Genomic DNA, 22085 nt, shown 5'->3' with positions numbered 1-22085 from the left:
AAAGAAACCTGGTCTTGATCCCTCCTCTCTCATTAACTACCGCCCAATCTCAGACCTCCCCTTTCTTTCAAAAACCCTGGAGCGTATCGTTGCGTCGCAACTTCATTCCCACCTCCTTGCGTATAACCTACTTGAACCCCTCCAATCTGGCTTTCCCCCCTCCATAGCACAGAAACTGCTTTCCTCAGTCCTCAACGACCTCCTCACCTCTGCTGACACTGGTTCCCTCAACATCCTCATCCACCTCAACCTGAGCGCAGCCTTCGATACAGTGAACCATAACATCCTGCTCACCAGACTCAAAGACCTCGGCATTGAAGGCTCTGCACTCAGCTGGCTCCGTTCCTACCTTTCCAACAGATCCCACTTCATCTCTCTCCACAACCACACATCTGCTACAGCCACAGTCACTCAAGGCGTTCCCCAAGGCTTCGTACTCAGCCCCCTCCTCTTCATCATCTATATCCTCCCTCTTGGTCAGATACTCCGCCACTTCAACCTGGACTTCCACTGTTACGCTGATGACACCAAGATCTACCTCGGCACCAAATCCCCCCACAACCCCCCCTCTCCCATATCAACTCCTGTTTGTCAGCTATAAAAACCTGGATGCAACATAATTTCCTCAAACTCAACAGCGATAAGACAGAATTCCTCCTCATAGGCTCCAAAGCCACACTCAGCAAAATCAATAACCCCACTCTCACCATCGACGGCACCACTGTCTCCCCATCTCCCCAGGCCCGCAACCTTGGCGTGATCTTTGATTCCACCCTCTCCCTTGAGCCTCACATCCGCCATGTCATTAAAACCTCCTTCTTTCATCTCCGCAACATCGCCAAACTCAGACCCTCTCTCACACCTCCCGCTGCTGAAAGACTCATCCATGCCTTCATCTCCTCCCGACTGGACTACTGCAACTCACTTCTCCTTGGCATCAGCTCCACCTACATCAACCGACTCCAACTGGTCCAGAACGCAGCCGCCCGACTCATCACCCACACCAAATCCTGGCATCACATCACTCCAGTCCTCAAACAACTTCACTGGCTTCCCATCTCCCACCGGATCAACTACAAAATCCTGATCCTCACCTACAAAGCTCTCCACCATCTGACCCCCCCCCCCCCCATATCTCACTGACCTCCTCTCCCCCTACCAACCCTCACGGTCCCTCAGATCCACATCAGCCGGTCTCCTCTCCACCCACAAGTCCAATCTCCGCAGTTTTGGGGACAGAGCCTTCTCCAGGGCAGCGCTCAGGCTCTGGAACTCCCTCCCCCAACCGATCCGCAATTCCGTGTCCCTCACCATCATCCAGTCCCGCCTCAAGACCCATCTCTTCACCTCTGCCTATCCTTAGCCCCACGTCCCCCTCCCTTTTCATCTGTGCATTAATTGCCTCATATTGTGTTTTGTATTGAATTCTGTCTTTACTTTGTGTACTAGTCATGTCTCTACTATTTATTTCATTCCCCTTACATGTTTTTCCTCTTCCTGCTAAATTTTTGTAAGGTGTCCTTGAGACTTTTGAAAGGCGCCCATAAATAAAATTTATTATTATTATTATTATGAATAAGAGTCTGAGGTAAGTGTCTCTCTTATCCAGGTATTCCAGGGATGAATGCAGGGCTAGGACGATGGCACAGTTCATGAACCTGTTGTGCCGGTAGGCGAACTGCAGTGGATCAAGGCCGCTGGATAGACTGGATTTAATGCGTTCCATAACGTAGAAGGGAGATTAAAGATGTCCGCAAATACTCCCGCTAGCTGGTCTGCACAACTAATAAGGACACGGCCAGAAACTCAGTCTGGGCCAATTGCTTTTTGTGAGTTTACCCTCAGGAAAGCTGCTAACCTCTGCAACACTCAATACTCTGAGTGATGAGGGCCAATATGCCAAAATCCTTTTTGACCACCTTATCTACCTGACTCCACCTTCAAAATACCATGCACCTGCACTCCTAGATCCCTCTGCTCTACAACACTCCCCAGAGCCCTACCATTCACTGTGTAGGCCCTGCCCATGTTAGACTTCCCAAAATTCAACACCTCACATTTCTCTGTACTAAATTGCATCAACCATTGCTCAGCCCACCTCTCCAACAATCAAGATCCTGCTGCAATTGGTCACAACAATCTTCACTATCTGCAACACCATCCATTTTTGTATCATCTGCAAACTTGCTAATCTTACTATGTATGTTCTCATCCAAATCATTGACAAATAGAACGGGCCCAGCACCTGAGGCACCGGCCTCCAATCTGAGAAGCAACCTTCCACCATCACCCTCTGCTTCCATCCATTAAGCCAATTTTCTATCCATTCAGCTACGTCTCCTTGAATCCCACACAATCTAACCTTCCAGAGCAGCCTACCTTGCGGAACTTTGTCGAATGGCTTTGCTGGAGTCCATATTTACATTATCAGCTCTGCCCTCAACCTTTCTGGTCACATCCTCAAAAATCTCAGATTGGTGAGACCCGACTACCCACGTACAAAACCATGCTGATTATCCCGAATCAGCCCTTGTCCATCTAAATGGATGTATAGATGTGTATACATCTGAATGGATGTATACGCTCTAGTAGCTTTCCAACTACAGATGTTAAGTCCATGTTAAAGCCAGAAAGCAGACTCTTTTAGCACACACACTTGATTTGTTCCCATGTTCAAATTAGGATATGTAGCTTTGCTGGAGTAACAATGAGGAACTCCAATTGGAGTGTTCTGGAACATGGAACCATTTTTCTCTCAAAGAAAACTAAATAAAATTGTCACTCATTTCTCTGCATTTATAGTTTCCCCACACATAGCCATCTGAAATGTTGATTATTTCTGCCATTGTGATGATCATTTCTCTAATGATATAAATAGACAGACTAGAAATTCCAAGGTCCAAGGATTACTTTTTGGCTCTACAACCAGCAGGCTATTAATCACCACAACCTCCAATAAGCTCTGAGCTACATAGACTTGGGGGCATTGTTTTTGATATGTATGCATGTATGTACACTGAACTTATTTTTGCTGTTTATTAGTGTTTACAGAATACTATGTTTACGTACCTGTATTTCTATTTTTTTCAGTTCATGCAACAGTTATTGAACCAAAAAAATGTCTTCCCCTTCCACTAAGACATGGAGTATTAACATTTTTTAATATTATTTCAGATATCATAAAGCTTGGGATGGAAAAATGAAAATGAATTAGAGTTGTGGCTCTCGATTAGTGCCATGTAGTCATAAATGGTTATTATTAAGAGTGACTTGCATGATGGCTATTTAGTCATTTAACAGTGAACTGATGTTGATGGTGAAAAAATTTAGGATGAGATGACTCGTTGAAAAATTGGGAGAGGGAATCAGTACAGGAAAGCAAACGCTTCAATTCCCATGCATTTTCAGTCCGAAGCAAACTCAAATTCAAGAAGCACATATAGTTAAAGAATGTGGGCTTGGATTCTGACGTCAACATGAAAGTAACCCAACAATGCTGAGGAATCTGTTTTTAGCCCATCAGTAGACAAAACACCCAACTTCACAAGCCTAAAATTATTTTTCTTTATATTTTTTCTTTATTTCTGATTAAAACAAATGATTCGAATAGGAGAGTGAAGGCTAAAGATAGCAAATTTCCTTGCCATGGTTAAATGTAGAATCATTGGAAAGATGACAGGTACAAGGTGCTGGTGAGGCTACACTCGGGTGTTTTGTGTTCAGCTTCGGACATCCTGCTGTAGGAAGGATGTAATTAAGCTGAAAAGAGTGCTCATTGAAAATGGCTACATAGGGTTGGAGGGTCTAAAACGAGAGGGCGTAAATTTAGGTGTGATTAAGGTTTAAAAGGAGTCGAGAGGTATAAAGATGTTACGGGGACACGGAATTTGGCTCTAGGGAGAGGTTGGGCAGGTTAAAACGTTGTTCCTTTGAAGTGTGATCTAATAGAGGTGTATAAAATCATGATGGGAATAGGGTGCATGCACAATCTTTTTCCAAGGGAAGTGGAATCAAGAACTAGAAGGATAGGTTTAAGGTGAGAAGGGAAAGATGTAATAAGAACCTGAGGGGCAATTTCTTCACACAGAGTGATGGGTATATGCAATGGATATAGTTGAGGCAGGTACAAAAATAACACGAGAGATTTGGAGAAGTATACAAATAGGAGAGGTTTAGAACATGACAAATGAGGGTAGGTGAGACTAGCTAAGATGGGCACCTTGGTCATCATGGACAACTTCGGCCGAAGGATCCATTTCCGTGTTGTAGGAATAGGACCATCACCTGTTTTGCCTAGTTAGACACAAAATGCTGGAGTAACTCAGTTTGGAGGGGTAAAGATACAGCGGCTTTACCATTCAAATGTGAAGGCAAAATAAAGCATATTCTAAAAATCTGAAACATTAAAGAAATATTCATGAAGCACTCAACAGCATTGACATTTCAGAAATATGCTTTTAGTCAAAATTGTTAAATGTTAAAGATGACGAATATTTGAAAGTGTTGAGCCATGGAAAATTAGGTGAAAAAACAAAAAGAGGAAGAAACTGGGTAGAAGGCAGCAATAATTAATTGATTAGAAAAAGCAGTTGGTAGAGCTGCTGCCTAGAAACCTGGGATCGATACCGATCTCAGCTGCTGCCTGTGTGGAATTTGCACGTTTTCCTTGTGACCGTGTGGGTTTCCTTTGGGTGCTCCGGTTTCTTCCCACATCCCAAAGGGGTGCGGATTTGTAAATTATTTGGCTTCTAAATAGTCCCAAAGTGTGTAGGGAGTGGGTGAAAAGGTGGAACAACAGAACTCATGTGAACTGGTGATCAACGGTCTGTCAGTTTAATTCTACATTCTACTTCATAGCCTATCTTTAGTTTTTTGCTTTGTTTCAGCGTAGTCCAGAGGTTCCTGAGATCAGCAGCTTATTTTCTCACTAGGCTCTATACAGCCCTCAGAACTTAATGAATTCAGCAATCTCTGATAATCAGCCTCTCCTCTTTAGCCTTCAAGTTGACCCTTGTTAATATAATCATCATCTCATATGCTCCCTCCCTCTCAAAACTCCCAAATTGCATTTCTATCACCTGCAGCATTGTACCTTGGTTCCAGCACTTTTTGGTATTCTCATTTGCCTTTTCTCCATTTTTAGATCTTTTCAACAAATCAAATGTGATGAACAAGCTTAAATATCTTCACCTGAAAACAGTGGTATTTTTAAAATATCAGATGGCACCCAAACTTCATTAAAACAGTTGGTGTCCAACAAGAATTTTTTTTAAAGCTCATCTTCCATCACACCCTGTGCTTGTTGACAAAGCTAACAATTTCAACCAATCATTTAAAATTGCCAAAAGAACTGTTCATTATAATAACAGATCTCTCTTCCAAAGAAGTTGTGCTATACAATTATATCCTCAGACAGCTAACTGTTATACCTTTGCCAGCTCCCTGAGAAGTTGAGTTCTATGCTTAGCCTTATAATTTAATGATTAATGATTTTTTTAAACAAATCTGAAACCAGTTATCATTAACAGATCAGAGTCAAAGTATATTGGTTATTAGTTCTGGTGAATGGCCATGAACATGAAATAAATTATGATTAGAATAGATACAAATCTATTCTCCTTCAACTCAGCCCTAAAATGGCAAACTTCTAAAACTGAGAATATGCTGACTATTTCAGAGTTTTGAATCAGAGGAAATAGCCTTTCAACATTTCTGTAATGTTTTCTGACAATGAGATAAGAGATTTCTTCATCCAGAGTGATGAGAATCTTTGGAATTTTCAGCCAAGTGGAAGTGAAGTGGAGGCTCGGTCATTGAATATATTCAAATAGAAAGCAATAGACTTTTTACAATAAAAATCCATAAAAGGACCTGAATTTGGAGCAAACAAAAGGCTACAAATAATCACCTACACAAATAATAATATCAGATATGTGTCTTTTTACAATACTGCACACAAAAATGTGACAAAGGGGGTCAAAATTTCAAATTCCTTCGAAAAAAGTTGACAAGTACTTTATTGGGTTCACGACTAACATAGTATCAACAAAAAAAAAGATAGCATATTGATGGCAAGTTTCCGAAAATGGCATCAGAATACACAAATACATTTTGTGCAACGGTTGTCGCGTGGTGTCCACCAGTGACCTGGTTGGCACAGTAAGTGCACGTAATTCTCATCCCTTTCTATGTTTATGAATACCACATGGAACAATAAAATTGCAAACACCGTTCCCAGTTCATTCACCTGATCATGTAGTAGAATACTGCATCCATCTGAGTGGACATTGCAACGCACGTTACACGATCAAACACACATACGTTGCGGTGGTTTAGTGTCCCAGAAAACGAACGTTACATTATTAGTGAGAACCAAGCATTTTCACCAATGTGATCTAAACTGTACATTACCTAATGGATTTGAGCTATCGATGGCCGATGATTCGTCAGATTGTTTGATTTGGGCTGATTATTTTGCAAGTAAAATGTCTCCGTAACGGTCGTTGCGGAGCTTCCCGAAGTTGACACGAAGGAATGAAGTTAGCGACTTGGTCCGTACGAAAGGTAAACAAGAGACAGTGGGTTGCCAAATTAAAGATTGGCTCAGTTTCTTAGTTTTGATGACTAATTTATGTCCAAATATTTTTTTTAATTGATTTTAAAAAGTCAGAAAATATATTGTAAACGGTCGTTGTGTTTTTGACACCACAAAGTTTTTGATATATTAAATTGGAAAATAAGAAAAAACAATTAACTCGCCCAAAAATCACTACTACCATAGGAAACCTCGTTGGGTTTTTGAAAAGCATTAGAGGTTTGGAGCCTCTGTGGTTTTAGCTTACCCCGACAATGGTTGTTTTGACAATGGACACCAAGCACAACGACCGTTACAGGATCTTTACTGTACTGTATTATCTTTATGTTACTGTATTTTTCTCCTGGTATTGATGAAGATATTTCCCTAGATCATTATCAAAACGTATATGTATGAGGGACCATATGAAGTTTATTTATGAATTAAATATACATGACTAAATGTGGCAGCCTTTTTAATGTCACATTTATTGGTTCCAAATTGGTGGTAAAACGATGAAGCTTTGTCTGTCGTGAAAAAAGTTTTTGACTTTCGGCCTTGAAGTTATCTAACTTATATCTGTTATTTATAAGGTTTCACATGATGAGTAGATTTTTGTTAAGAACAGTGTATTGGTGTAAAAAACTGAATAATAATCTTGTTCCTCAAAATCTCTCCAGTATTGTAAAAAGACACAAATGGAATGCAGAAAGAACATGCAACAATCTGATTAATCCACTCGTCTTTCACCAGCATCTCCTGCGCCAGTACCTGTGGATCACCACAAAAGCACAAAGAACTGTAGAAGCTAACCATTCTCAACCCAAAACATTTCTCATATGCCTTTCTTCAGCTTCAATTTTTTTACTTTTCCCATCAAATAAAATCACGTTAGTTTGTTTTTGCAACAAATATTTTGCAATTTTTTAACGATACTGGATTTCTCAAATCCGATTAATTATAGTACAGTTGCTTTCGCTGGTTCAAGATTTCCTCAGCTGACCTCCTCTCATTTCATCAATTTAATTCTAATATCTTAGTAATTGTTCTACTTAAGCCATAATTAATCCTCTTCTTGAATATCATTACTTTTACTTTAGACTTGAGATAAAGTGTGGAAACATGCCTTTCGGTCCACCGAATTTGCGCGACAACCTATTACCCCCCTATACTAGCACTATCCTAGGGGACGACAGATGGCACAATGGGCTAAGTGTTCGGCTGGCAACCGGAAGGTAGCCGGTTCGAATCCCGCTTGGAGTGCAGACTGTCGTTGTGTCCTTGGGCAAGACACTTCACCCACCTTTGCCTGTGTGTGAATGTGTGTGAGTGATTGGTGGTGGTCGGAGGGGCCGTAGGCGCAGATTGGCAGCCACGCTTCCGTCAGTCTGCCCCAGGGCAGCTGTGGCTACAGAAGTAGCTTACCACCACCGAGTGTGGCTGAGGAGTGAATGAATAATGCGATGTAAAGCGCCTTGAGTATTAGAAAGGCGCTATATAAATCCCATCCATTATTATTATTATTATCCTACACACTAGGGACAACTTAAGAGAAGCCAATTAACCTACAAATCTGAACGTCTTCGGATTGTGGGAGGAATCCGGAGCCCGGAAAAAACCCACACTGTCATAGGGAGAACGTACAAACTCCATACAGACAGTACCCGTGGTCAGGATTGAACCCGGGTCTCCAGGGCTGTAAGGCAGCAACTCTACTGCTGTGCCACTGTGCTGCCCCTTTTTAAAATTAAATTTTATTTCCTTGTTTTTAAATGTTGCAGTAAAAAAGCACTCAATCTTCAATGATCCAACTCAAACAATAGTTTGATTAATTAAATTTTCTGTCCACAAACATAATGCAAAAGATGTCTTTGCTTGATATGAGGCTACCTTGAGATCTTGCACAAGAACATGGTCACTAATCCAAACTTGCCTCCGAGTGAAAACAAGGAAATGTCCAGCTATGTGCCTGAAAGCATCCTTCTTCATTGTCTTCAGCCCCCATTACATGTTTTTCTCAGTTATTTTTCAGAGACATACACCAACATTGCTCGAGATTCACCGGTCATTTCTTGAACATTTTCAAGTAAAATCATGGTATGGTCTTTAAACCTTAATCTGATTTGATTGCCAATTTTCCAGCTGGTGTTAAACTGCCTGACATGCTGCTTGCACATGGAGGTAACCTGTTTAAAATAAAATATTTTCTCAATTCCGATGATCTGATTTCTTTTCTATTCTCGATTTGATCTAGCAGCCCTCGTGAAATCCATCCAGTTTCTTTACTGGATCAGCTGATGAATACAAATGCAGCAGATATTGTTTGGCAGGCCTCTAGACCGTTCAAATTCTTCTTTCATCGAATCATATAACCACCAAGGAATCACAGCTAGTAAATATTCTCCCCAGGTATTGTTCTGGTAGGCATTTATAGTAATGTGGGTAGAATATGAGCCTCCAGGTGGGGTATAGCCATTTGGTGGACCATTCCTTTGGGGGTTTGTAAAGCCGACAGCGTTTCTCTCGTTCCTGCTGCAGAATAAAGACGTCAACATCATCATAATGAAGTGGGAGACCCTGAGAATCTGGAGGCGTGACATAAACATTAATCCGAACTAATGAGCCAAAGAAACATTCCAATATTTCCTGGATCCTCCACAATTCATCCTGAAATCTCTGTGGTTGGTGAAGTTGTATTGTGGTTTTCTTCTGTTCAAAGTATTTCTTTAACTGAGTACAACCTTTCCATCGTTATTCAAAAGCTTTTTTTTTTTAATTTAAACAGCGACAGAAATTAATTTCTTGACTGTAGAACAGAGCTGCGGGTTTTCCTTTAACCAAACTTAAATAATAATTAGTTACTGATCATTGTGATCACCACTGAGATGCTGTTCACATCTTGCTTTTACTATCAATTTAGATTCATTATTTTTATTTGAAATGCATACTTTGTGAAAGCAAAATCCAGGATGTGGCAAATCAAAAAAAAAAAATGCTAAAAGTACTCGCTCATCAATCTCTGAAGAGATTCTGTCAGTTCTGATCGTTAAGTCTGATTCTCTTTCCGTTTTATCTGCTTTAAAACATTTCTCGGGAGATCTCACATTTTGAGCAAATTGTCCCATATACTTAAATATGATTCCCTTTCATCGTTTTACAATTTAATCTACCAGTTTACAATGCCCTCCATAATGTTTGGGACAATAACCCATCATTTATTTATTTGCCTCTGTACTCCACATTTTGAGATTTGTGATAGAAAAAAAATCACATGTGGTTAAAGTGCACATTGTCAGATTTTAATAAAGGTCATTTTTATACATTTTGGTTTCACCATGTAGAAATTACAGCAGTGTTTATACATACTCCCCCCATTTCAGGGCACCATAATGTTTGGGACACAGCAATGTCGTGTAAATGAAAGCAGTCATGTTTAGTATTTTGTTGCATATCCTTTGCATGCAAATGACTGCTTGAAGTCTTGCAATTCATGGACATCACCAGTTGCTGGGGTCCTTCTTTGGTGATGCTCTGCCAGGCCTATATTGCAGCCATCTTTAGCTTATGCTTGTTTTGGGGGCTAATCCCCTTCAGTTTTCTCTTCAGCAAATAAAAGGCATGCTCAATTGGGTTCAGATCGGGTGATTGACTTAGCCAATCAAGAATTGATAATTTTTTAGCTTTAAAAAACTCCTTTGCTGCTTTAGCAGTATGTTTGCGATCATTGTCTTGCTGTAGAATGAACCGCCAGCCAATGAGTTTTGAGGCATTTGTTTGAACTTGAGCAGATAGGATGTGTCTATACACTTCAGAATTCATTGTGCTACTACCATCAGCAGTTGTATCATAAATAAAGATAAGTGAGCCAGTACCTTCAGTAGCCATACATGCCCAGGCCATAACACCCCCACCACCGTGTTTCACAGATGAGGTGGTATGCTTTGGATTTTGGGCAGTTCCTTCTTTCCTCCATACTTTGCTCTTGCCATCACTCTGATATAAGTTAGGGGCCTGTCCTACTGCGGGGACCAAATTTGCGAGTTTAGAAGAGTTTGCGCTCGACTCAAACTCGCAGCATGGTCGACACGTGGCCCCAAGAGGTCTATGTAACTCTCCTTCATGCTCGAGAGGTTCCCGCATACTCGAGGCCTCAGTTTGGTCGAGGAGTTTTTTTTTGCATGCTGAAAATTGGTCGGCATGGAAAAAAAGTAGATATTTTTTTTACTCGTAGGTTTAGTCGAAGTAGGTCGGCATGTTATTCGTAGGTAATCGAAGGCAGTCAAAGGTAATCGTAGATAGCGTTAGTATAGTCGAAGGTGGTCGTCTTCACTCTCCACTATTTGGTGTCCAATTTTCCCGAAGCTAGTCTTCAACATAGTCGAAGGAGGTCGAAGGAGATCTTCTACATAGTCGAAGGAGGTCTTCTACATATTCGTAGGAGGTTCTCTACATAGTCAAAGGAGGTCATAGGAGGTGTTCTACTTCAGATATACACCAAGACCATGACACTTTTTAAAAACTTTCCTAAACTCTTCTAAACTCGCAAATTAGGTCCCAGCAGTGGGACAGGCCCTTTAACCTTCGTCTCATTTGGCCACAAGACCTTTTTTCCAGAACTGTGGTTGCTCTTTTAAGTACTTCTTGGCAAACTGTAACCCGGCCATTCTATTTTTACAGCTAACCAGTGGTTTGCATCTTGCAAGTGTAGCCTCTGTATTTCTGTTCATGAAGTTTTCTGCAGACAGTGATCATTGACAAATCTACACCTGATTCCTGAAGAATGTTTCTGATCTGTCGGATAGGTGTTTGGGGATTTTTCTTTATTATAGAGAGAATTCTTGTCATCAGAAGTGTCTTCCTTGGCCTGCCAGTCCCTTTGCGATTAGTAAGCTCACCAGTGCTATTTCTTCTTAATGATGTCCCAAGCAGTTGATTTTGGTAAGCCTAAGGTTTGGCTGATGTATCTAACAGTTTTATTCTTGTTTCTCAGTCTCATAATGGCTTCTTTGACTTTCAATGGCACAACTTTGGTCCCCATGTTGATAAACAGCAATAAAAGTTTCCAAAGGTGATGGAAATACTGGAGGAAAGATTAGGTGCTGAGAGCTCTTCTACGTGCATTAAGGAGACATTTAAACACACCTGAGCAATTACAAACGCCTGTGAAGTCATGTGTCCCAAACATTATGGTACCCTGAAATGAGAGGACTATGTATAAACACAGCTGTAATTCCTACATGGTGAAACCAAAATTTAATAAAATACCCTTTAATAAAATCTGACAACATGCACTTTAACCACCTGTGATTTTATTTCTATTACAAATCTCAAATTGTGGAGTAGAGAGGCAAATAAATAAATGATGGATCTTTGTCCCAAACATTATGGAGGGCAATGCATCTTGGAACACAAGAAATCTCTGATGATTATTCCACACCAGGCAGACAAAATACTAAATGCATCTATACCTTTTTTCAAATTTCCCATGTGCTCTACTATGATTCTTCTTGCGAATTATGTTTTTGATCCCCATCTCATTATTATATGTATTGTTACAATTTTCCTTCCTTCCCGCTTCCTCTGAAATACTTCACATAGGACTTCAACTTTTAGTCCTTAAAAAGAGGCAAAAAATATGAGTACAAGTCAGGGAGTCATTATGCAGCTTTATTGGAGATAGATGGAGTAACTCCGCAGGTCAGGCAGCATCTCTGGAGAAAAATAGGTGACTTAAGGTCTGAACCCAAAATGTCACCAATTCTTGTTTCCAGAACAGACCTGCTGAGTTACTCCAGCATTTTGCGTCTATCTTCGGTATAAACCAGCATCTGCAGTTCCACCCTACAGAGTTTTATAGGACTTTGATTAGGCTGCATTTGGAGTATTGCGTGCAGTTCTGGTGGCCACATTATGAAAAGGATGAAGCTTTGGAAAGGGTGCAGAGGAGATTTACCACAATTATATACAAGGAACTGCAAATATTGGTTTATGACAAAGACACAAAGTGCTGGGGTAACTCAGCGAGCCAGGCAGCATATCTGGAAAACATGGACATGGAGAATAATCTGAAGAAGGATTTCAACTCGAAGCATCACCAATCCATGTTCTCCAGAGACGCTGCCTGACCTGCTAAATCATTGCAGCACTTTGTGCCCTTTTTATTTTACAAGACAGATTTAGTCTAGATAAGGGGTTTTTAAGGTGCAGGGAGAGATTAGACAGATTTGGATTATTTTCGCTGGAATGGAACATGTTGAGAGAAGAGCTGAGAGAAGTATGTAGAAGTATATGAGAGGCATAGATAGCGCTGACAATCGGAAGCCCTCCCTCCCTCTCCCCCCCCCCCCCAACACACACAATGGTGGAAATGTAAAAGATTAGAGAGAGAGCGAGCACAGACGCTCGCACATACACGGTGGCGAGTGCCTGGAATGCAATGCCAGGAGTGGTAGTGGCATTTTAGGAGGCGTTTGAATAGGCCCATGGACAATAGAGGGTTATGGATTATGTGCAGACAGATAAGAGTCGGTCTTAACATCATGTTTGGCACAGGCATTGTGGGTCAAAGGACCTGTTCATGGGCAGTTTTATGTCGAGAGTCAAATTAAAAATTACTGTTTGGCAAAATTGGTTATTAACCTTATTAAGACATGCATCAACATTCAGTCATTTTATTTTGACAAGAGCAATATACATCGAGAACTTTTTCAAGCAACGTTGCTGGAGTGAGGGAATCACACACTTAAGGGCCTGTCCCACTTAGGCGATTTTTTAGGCGACTACAGGCGACTAGGCTGTCGCCACATGTTTGCCGGGGTGTCACATGTATGGTCGTGAGTAGTCTCCTCAGTCGCCCAAAGAATCGTAGCGTTTTTCTGGTCGCCGCTAGATTTTGAAATGTTCAAAGCTTTTCGGCGACGGTTGGCTTGAAGCCAATGAGTGTAGCTTGACTTCTCCTGACGTAGGTGCTATCGTAGGTTGTCGCCAGGATGGCGTAGGTTGCCGCCGGTGCCGGGTACCGGCGACTGAATTGTCTTAAGTTGTCATCGACAGGGTCATACCTTGTCGAGGGTGTACGTAGCTTGTCGTAGGTGGACGTCCTAATAGGTCGCTGGTTGTCGGTAGCTTGCAGTAGCTTGACGTCGACTAGGTGGTACGCTGTTGTTAACATTGCCATAGACATTGTCGTGGGGGGGGGGGATCCAATTGCTGGTTTTCCGGCGACCTGCAACGACGATGACAGTCTCTGGCAGTCGCCGGAAAAAAATCGCCTAAGTGGGACATGCTCATTACACATTTGCATTTCAGCCATTACACTGATTTATCAAATTTTCTTCTTTGTAGAATAATAAAACACTCATAACTGGTTTCCCATCTACCTAACTGCTTTCATGAGGAGATTAATAAAACATTACTCCAATCCTGAAATCCATTTGGTGATTTTGTTGATAATGACAATAAATTTAACAATGCAGTACTTTGGGATATTGTTTAATTATTTCTTCATCAAATCTTCATTCCTTAATGTAATTACATGCATGCTTAGATCATTCCCTTCGATCACACCGCATGCCACCCCGCTCCCTCCATTTCTTCTGGCCATTTCATAATTCCCAAGGATGTTTGGCACTGAGAAATAAAGGCATGACAAGGAAGGACAGGGAAAAGTTTATTCTCAGAGTTATGAATTTATGGAATTCTCTACTGAGTAGTAGAGGCTGAATCATTGAATATACTCAAGGCTGAGACAGACAGAGAAATGTATAGGAATCCAGGCAGGAAAGTGGAGATGGGGCCAAGAATTTACCAAATGGTGGGTCTGAGGCCTACCTGTTCTTTTGTCTTAAGATTTGTGTAGGTCTGAAAAAAAAGGACAATGTACAATTAGGTACTAAAAGGGCAACTATGTACAAAAGGATTTGAGCAAAAAAGAGTCAATGGTAAGCAAAACAGCATGAACAATCGAAGGCCTCTGAGAACTGATTTATGTGGAGTGAATATCTGTCCATGAAAGGAAAGTAGCAATTAATTTTCCTTGGATAAATGAAGATAGAGCGGTTAATACAAGTCAGATAAAAAGGAGGCCCATGACAATTGCAAGAATCACGAGAACACAGATAAATTTTGGACATTTTTCATTTTCTGGTCCTCCCAATTATTTCTCTTTTTCACTACAATTAATGAGGAAAATAATTGTGAGGATTAGAGAACTGTAAATACTTGACTAAGAAAATAGAGTAGAGTATAACTGGCAAGGATAAATTAAACTGCCGTCGAGCAAAGAAACCAAAAGAACGTGATCAATGGTCACAGACAATATGTGTACAAGGGTTGATTGATGAGACTGACATTTGCCCCCAAAATATCAAATGTTTGCAATTCCATACGCGTTTATTTCTGCCAACTAAATGCCACCCAACCACTTTTTCTCATTTTAAATCATCTCAAACTTTCCTGTCTCAGCTTCTTGAACACACCAAAACTCTAACAAGTCCACCCAGACTATTCAAATGTATGCAACTATATGTTTGAATTTGGCAAAGAGCATTCCAGTCCCTGCCTTAGCAATTACATTACTGAGGACATCTATTTTTGACATTACATTTGGAGGCCCTTGTTCAAAAAAGGTCCTTGGGGATTCAGCTAGACCCCTTCCTCATGAAGAATATTTTCCGATATCGCCAAGTAGGATGTTTTCCAAGATGTAGCTATGAATGCCAAGACTGTATAATAGTTAAGTGGAAAAAAATGGTAATAGACTCATTCCACTATCAGCTGAACACCAAGTACATTATTAGTAATTTGCTTTGCAACAAAGTGATTAAAAGTTAGTTGGCAAGCATACGAATGTAATCAATCTACCTGATAGATACTAAAGTGCCAGAAGAAATGTACAACTCATCATTCAATCATTCCACACAAATAACACAATATGACAAAATAACAAATCCAACTAAGTATCACTTACGCAATTAACATTTTTGAAAATTGTAAGAATGCAAATGTATTGATTTAGCTAAACTGCATCTGTCATTTCACATGGGTGCGCCTGAGCTTCTGGGAGCTTTGGACTTTAGCTTGGCCTTTCATTCTAAACTACGCCGTTCTTGACCCTTTACATTATCCCATGCTCCAGGAATAGCATCTCATATCTCAGTTAGATATGTTAAAGTTTAGAATCACAACTGCATAGCACTAACAGGGTCCTTCAGCACAACTCATCCAGTCAATTGTGATGCTTATCATTTGCCTGCATTAGGCACGCATGCCTCCAATTTTAGGCTCCTTAACCTGCGAAGACTCCTCTAACTATCTACCTTATCTATGCATTTTATAATCTTCTAGTTCTCTAATGGGCTATCCAACAGCGTCCTGACCTTTGTTCCAGATGCAACAAACTCGGCCTTTTCAATCTTTCTTTATCACTACAGCCCTCCATTCTAGGCAGCATCCTGGAAAATCTTTTCAACACTCTCTATCGCTACCATATCGTATCTTTAGTGTGGCAACCAGAAATGTACTCAATGTTCCAAGTGCAGCCTAATAAATGGCTCAGACAGCTGCAACGTGATATCTCAACTCTTCTACTCAACAACCTGACCTATGTAGATAAATATGCCAAATATATTCCTCACTACCCTATCCATTGTTACCTGGATTTGTTCCAGGTAACAATGAACTTATACCCTAAGGTTTCTCTGAACAGTAACACTCCTAAAGATCCCTGTACATTAATGAAAACATACACCACAACTAGAAGTCCCAAATGATGCAACTTTACACTTGTCTGTGTTAAATTCCATCTGCTCCCGCTCGACCCAACTTTTAGTTGATCTATAACCTTATGCGACCTTAACCTTCTTCGCCATCCATGATTCCACCAATATTTATATTGTTAACAAACTTACTAATCAGACTACCTACATTCTCATCAGTCATTTATATACTTCACAAAAGTCCCAATGCGGATCTCTGCAATACTCCACTGGTTAGATTTCCAGTCAGGAAAAACAGCTCTCCATCACCATCCGTGTCTTCTATCATCAAGCCAAATTTGGATCAAGGTTGCCAACCCACCTCAGATCCCATGTGCTTTAGATAGACACACAATGCTGGAGTGACAATAAGTGCAGGAGTAGGCCACTCGAGTCAGCACCGCAATCAGTACACAGTTCCTGCCTTCTCCCCAAGTCCCTTGACTCCGCTATCGTTAAGAGCTCTATCTAACTCTCTCTTGAATGCCTCCAGAGAATTGGCCTCCACTGCCTTCTGAGGCAGAGAATTCCAGATTCACAACTGTGTGTGAAAAAGTTTTTCCTCATCTCCGTGCTAAATGGCTTACCCCTTATTCTTAAACTGTGGCTGCTGGTTCTGGACTCTCCCAACATCGGGAACATGTTTCCTGCCTCTAGTGTGTCCAAACTATGTTTCAATAAGATCCCTTCTCATCCTTCTAAATTCCAGAGTATACAAGTCCAGCCGCTCCATTCTATCAACATACGAGTCCCGCCATCGCGGGAATTAACCTCGTGAACCTACGTTGCACTCCCTCAATAGCAAGAATGTCCTTCCTCAAATTTGGAGACCAAAACTGCACACAATACTCCAGGTGTAGTCTCACTAGAGCCCTGTACAAATGCAGAAGGACCCCTTTGCTCCTATACTCAACTGCTCTTGTTATGAAGTCCAACTCAGCGGGTCAGGCAGCATCTCTGGAGAAACGGTATAGGTAACGTTTTGGGTTGAGACCCTTCTTCAGACTGCTAGTGAGCAGTCCTTCAGACATTGCACAGGGCCTTATCAAACATTTAGCCAAGTCCATGCATACCACATCTAACACCCTGCGTTTTAACAATTTTCTTTGTTATCTCCTCAAAAATATTCTCCTGCACAAAACCATTCTCCCTACTCGGTTGCTGCCTACTGGAGATGCAAATATTTCAGTCAGTTGCAGCAATGCCCTCACTTTCTCCCCCCATAATATCCCGGAATAGATCCCGACATGCCCAAGGGATTTGTCCACCCAAAGTTTGGCCAATATCTTCTGCACTTTCACCTTCCTGATACAAACTTATTTGAGAACCCCCCCCTCCAGTCTCCACATCCTTCTCCCTGGTCAATTTCACTGTGAAAAATTCATTTAGGATCGCACTACCATCCACCAGCTCCACAGATAGATGTACTTGTTGGCCACCTCTCTCCCCTGAGGAGACCCACTCTTTCCTTAGCGGCAACTGCGGACGGCTCGGGAGGCCCTGACCACGGGTGGACATCAAGAACATTAGAGGAAGAGGACTGACTTTGGTGCCTTCCCTCAGTGGGAAACGTTGATTCTGCTGTATGGGGATGTTTTATGTTGGAGTCTATCGTGTGTTATGTTTTTCTTTTAATTTGTATGGCTGTATGGTGACCACACATTTCACTGTATCAACTGGTACATGTGACAAATAAATGTATCTTGTATCTTTCTCTAGCCATGCTTTTACTTCGATATACTCTAAGCTTTTGGGATTCTCCTTAAATTTGCTCCCCAAGATCTAGGTATGTTGCAAAGCCTACCTGAAGCGTCGCTGAAAATCTGCCGCTGCGGTGTGTGCGATTTTGGCGCCGTTTAGAGGGGGCGGGTTTAAAACGCGATTTTCTCTAGGCTGTTCAAATCGAAGATGTTCAGCCTAGTTAATTATTAACGGAAAATCGCTGAAAGACCTCGTCGCAAAAGCTATTATTAGTTTTAAAGGCCTCGTAAAATAGTTATAGTAGTTTAAAAATCAATCTCTAAACCCGCGAACACCAGCAACCGCAGGGTCTCATAAAGCAAATATCTGAAGGTATGCTGTATATTTTTACATTAAAAAGGGCTTCTAAAGATCCCTTTATACAAAGTTTAATATTGCGAGTAGCTCATTTTGGGCCCATTATATCCCGCAGTATTTTTCTGGGCATTTGGGGCACAAATCTACCGCAATGTGAACGTTCTAAACCAGCGCGTTCCACAGGGACCCACTGGAAAGCTGATTTAAAATGGACTTTAATTTACAGCAATTGAACACTAAATTCCTTCCATTTGGTCTATAAATTAATGTAAATGAGATTTTAAAATCATGTTTTATTGTGAATTATTTGTGAATATTATTTGGACATTTAGGCTATTTAAAAATGTTAATCATTTATTAAGAAATGGATAGATGTTTAGATCTAGTAATTGAAGTCTGAAATTAGCTACAATTAGGTAACTAACTAATTATATGCTTTAATTTCAGGTCATCCAAGTAAGAATATTTTATATTTGTTTCAGAATGCTTCAATCTATGATAACTGAAAATTTCATTCAGTTCTCTTAATTTTTAAGAAAGCTATGGGCTTTTGACTGTTCACGATCACAGCTTTTTTGTTATGTCCATAGAAAATCAATAGGGAACAAGATGCTCATTTCCCAGTATGAAAATGGCCATAACTTTTTAAATACTTGAGATATGAAAGTGAATTAGGTGTCAAATTAAACTTATTTTTATGCTTTATCTGATGGGATAAATTGCAGACTTGATTTTTTTAATCTCAAAATTTTGTAACATTGCTACAAGATCATCTTATTTTTGCCCTTCAAACTTTTTTCAAGAGTCAGCTTTTAACTCAATCATTTTTAATAGCATTTCTTTTATACTCATTTATACATCTTCTGGGCACCTCTTGTTGCTTTATCCCTTTACACGTTCTACTCCCATTACTTCCTTCATGTTACTCCTTTCAACCCTACAAGAAACATTGCATTTTGCTCTTTCGTCTTCTCCACATCTTTTGATTTGTTAAATATTTACAGTTCTAATCGTGATCAGTCTAAAATAAACTGGTTTCCTTTTCACAGACATACAGACCTGATGAATATTTCTAGCAATTTTAACCTGTAAATAAGTACTAGTGGCAAAATTCGATTAGATATTGGACAAACAAGAGACAGTCCAAGTGCATTTGAGGGTAGAGTGGAAGTTGTTTGTGGTAGATGTCATTGGACAATTTTTACCACCTCTCTCCTGTTTCTCGATCTCACTGTCTCCATCAAAGGGGACAGACTATGTACCAACGTTATTACAAACCCAGCAACACCCAGTTACCTTGACTACATTTCCTCTAACCCTGCTTCATGAAAGGAGGCCATCCCCGACTCAATTTCTCAGTCTCCACAGCATCAGCTCCCAAAATGAGGCTTTCCACTCTTGGACATCTGAGATTCCTCTTACTATGTGTTTTAAACATCATTCCCAAACATTTCCACAACGTTCAAGGTGATTCCGCCACTAGTCACTTCTTCACGTCCCCATCCATTTCCAGAGCACTCCCTCCTCAACTCAATGGTTTACTCATTCTTACCCAACCATTCCGCACCCTCTCCGGGTACTTTCCCATGCAAACACAGGAGATACAACACCTGTTCCTACATCTCCTCTCTCCCTTCCATTGAGGGCCCCAGCAGCCCTTCCAGGTGAGACAGAGGTTCACTCTAAAAGTCGCTATAGTACCTGCCTCAACGACGTCTTCTGTTCCATATACCAGAGTGCATTTTTTCCCACCTTCAAACTCTTCTCCCTCCCAAGTCACCCTGCAACTTTCTCATCTTACTCATTTCCCATCTCCAAATCTCCCGTTTCCTTTTTATCATCCCTCTTTTCCGTCCACCCACACCTCTCCCTTCATTTCATTCCTTCTCTCCTTATCTAACAACCTCATCCTTTTTACCTCTAGCCTTTGTCGCTTACTCCACCCACCAGGCAATCCAACCACACCCCACTTACCTTTGGCACTTATCACTTGCCAGGCCTAGTCTCATCTCACCACTTCTCCAACTTTCACCCCCCCCCCCCCCTTCTCCACCCCAACTTCAATCAGACTGAAGAAGGGACCCAATGTTGACTGTTCATTCCCTCCCCAGATGCTGTCTGAGCTGCCGAGTGACTCCAGCACTTTGCGTTTTGCTCAATTAGATATTGTACATCATAGAGTCATATACAGCAACAGTCTAATCATTGGCCTTTGCAATTCAAGACTTGTCCAGATGTTTCCATAAATGTGGACAGAGTGCCTGCCTCCACCACTTTCTCCGGCAGTGTGATCCAGATTGCAACCATCCTCTGGGTGACAACAATTCTCTCAGACCTCTCTCAGCCACTTACTCATCACCTTAAACTTACGGCTTCTGATCTTAAAACACCTCTGCCATAGGAAAGGTTTCTTAGCATCTATCCTATGCCTCTTAAGTTTGCATACCTCTATCTGTTCTTCCTCAGCCTCCACTACTCCAAGGAAAACAAACCCAGCCTTTCTAAAATCTACTCATAACCAAAACATTCCATCTCATTCCAACATCCTGGTGATTTTCTCTGCAAATCCCTTTAAAAACTGCCACCATCTGGAAACAATTGGTCACAGATGTCGATTAATAAATATGGATGTTCACTAGGCTTACAAAACAAAAGTCAATTGAAAACTGATGTAGAGGGAGTAGGGTTAAAAGAAACAAAGTGCAAGTAATATCAATGTGTTACTCAAAATTCAATCTGAGCTACAAACCAAAGTGTTCAAAGTCAATCAGTGCAGATGATAATAAATTATAGTAATTAAAATAAGTAATTAGATGCCAATCCAAAAAATAGTTCTTTAATATCCCTCCTGCAAATTAAGGGCAGAATTGACGTTGAGCATGGACAACGCAAGAACATTTTCTTGCTTCTTTATACGAGCTAGATAAGTTTAAAGGCATGAGTTTTACTTTGCAACTATGGACATATATTTTTGGAAAAGAAGAAAATCAATTAAACTAGTTTGATCAATGATAATTCAAGAATGGCTGATCAGCATATCAACAACGGACATAAGATTTACATCCTCAAATGTCCAAACATTCCAGGTCCTTCAATAAAATGAGCTATAGAGGATGTTTCTCCACAAAGACACGTTTTCCTTCCTTGCATTTAAGGAACTTATTTGTAGATAATTATAATTTCAGATCAATTAGCAATCATACACTTATGCAGGTACACTACGCACAGCGAGTTCCTTATTTTCTCAAAAGCTTTTCACTGTACCATGGTACACGTGACAATAAACTAAACGTCCACTCATAAGCAGATGCATCAAATGGGCCAACTAAATAGAGGTTCATGTTTAGAAATTTATCAAGGAATAATTTTGAACCCATGCCAAAATTTATCAAATTGCACCATGAGCATAAAGAACCAAATGTTAAATTCAGAAGCCAAAAAAGGAACACTGTTAAAACTTGCAGCTTGGATTACAATTAACTATCAAAATCTTAAGCACTCAAGCAAAATTTAAAATCTCAATTACACAGAATTCCCCAACAACTGGCAAATTTACCCATAACTCACAACATATCCAATAGTATGTAAAAACTGAGTTTGTCCATTGTTATACCTATACATTCCCGTTAATCAAAATAAAAGAATGTTCAGCAAACATTGTTTGAAAGTTAATCTGAAGTTAACAGAAAGTCATGCAG

The 22085-nt window shown here is 40.6% G+C and overlaps 1 protein-coding gene across 5 annotated transcripts in view; it reads right to left on the bottom strand.

The window, feature by feature from the left end:
* The window catches only part of smad2 (SMAD family member 2), a 103461-nt gene that overhangs the window by 42364 nt on the left and 39012 nt on the right, over positions 1 to 22085 (bottom strand). For 3 of the 5 annotated variants that reach the window (XM_033033895.1, XM_033033865.1, XM_033033876.1), the window contains one exon: positions 14405 to 14434. The exons of the other annotated variants lie outside the window; for them this stretch is intronic. In XM_033033895.1, the coding sequence (XP_032889786.1) occupies positions 14405 to 14434 (30 nt within the window). The remainder of the gene's footprint in view (positions 1 to 14404; positions 14435 to 22085) is intronic. 5 annotated transcript variants of the gene reach the window in all.

The sequence above is a fragment of the Amblyraja radiata genome, chromosome 1 (genome assembly GCF_010909765.2).
Source record: "Amblyraja radiata isolate CabotCenter1 chromosome 1, sAmbRad1.1.pri, whole genome shotgun sequence".
NCBI lineage: Eukaryota > Metazoa > Chordata > Chondrichthyes > Rajiformes > Rajidae > Amblyraja > Amblyraja radiata.
This window is presented reverse-complemented; position numbering and strand designations above follow the sequence as displayed.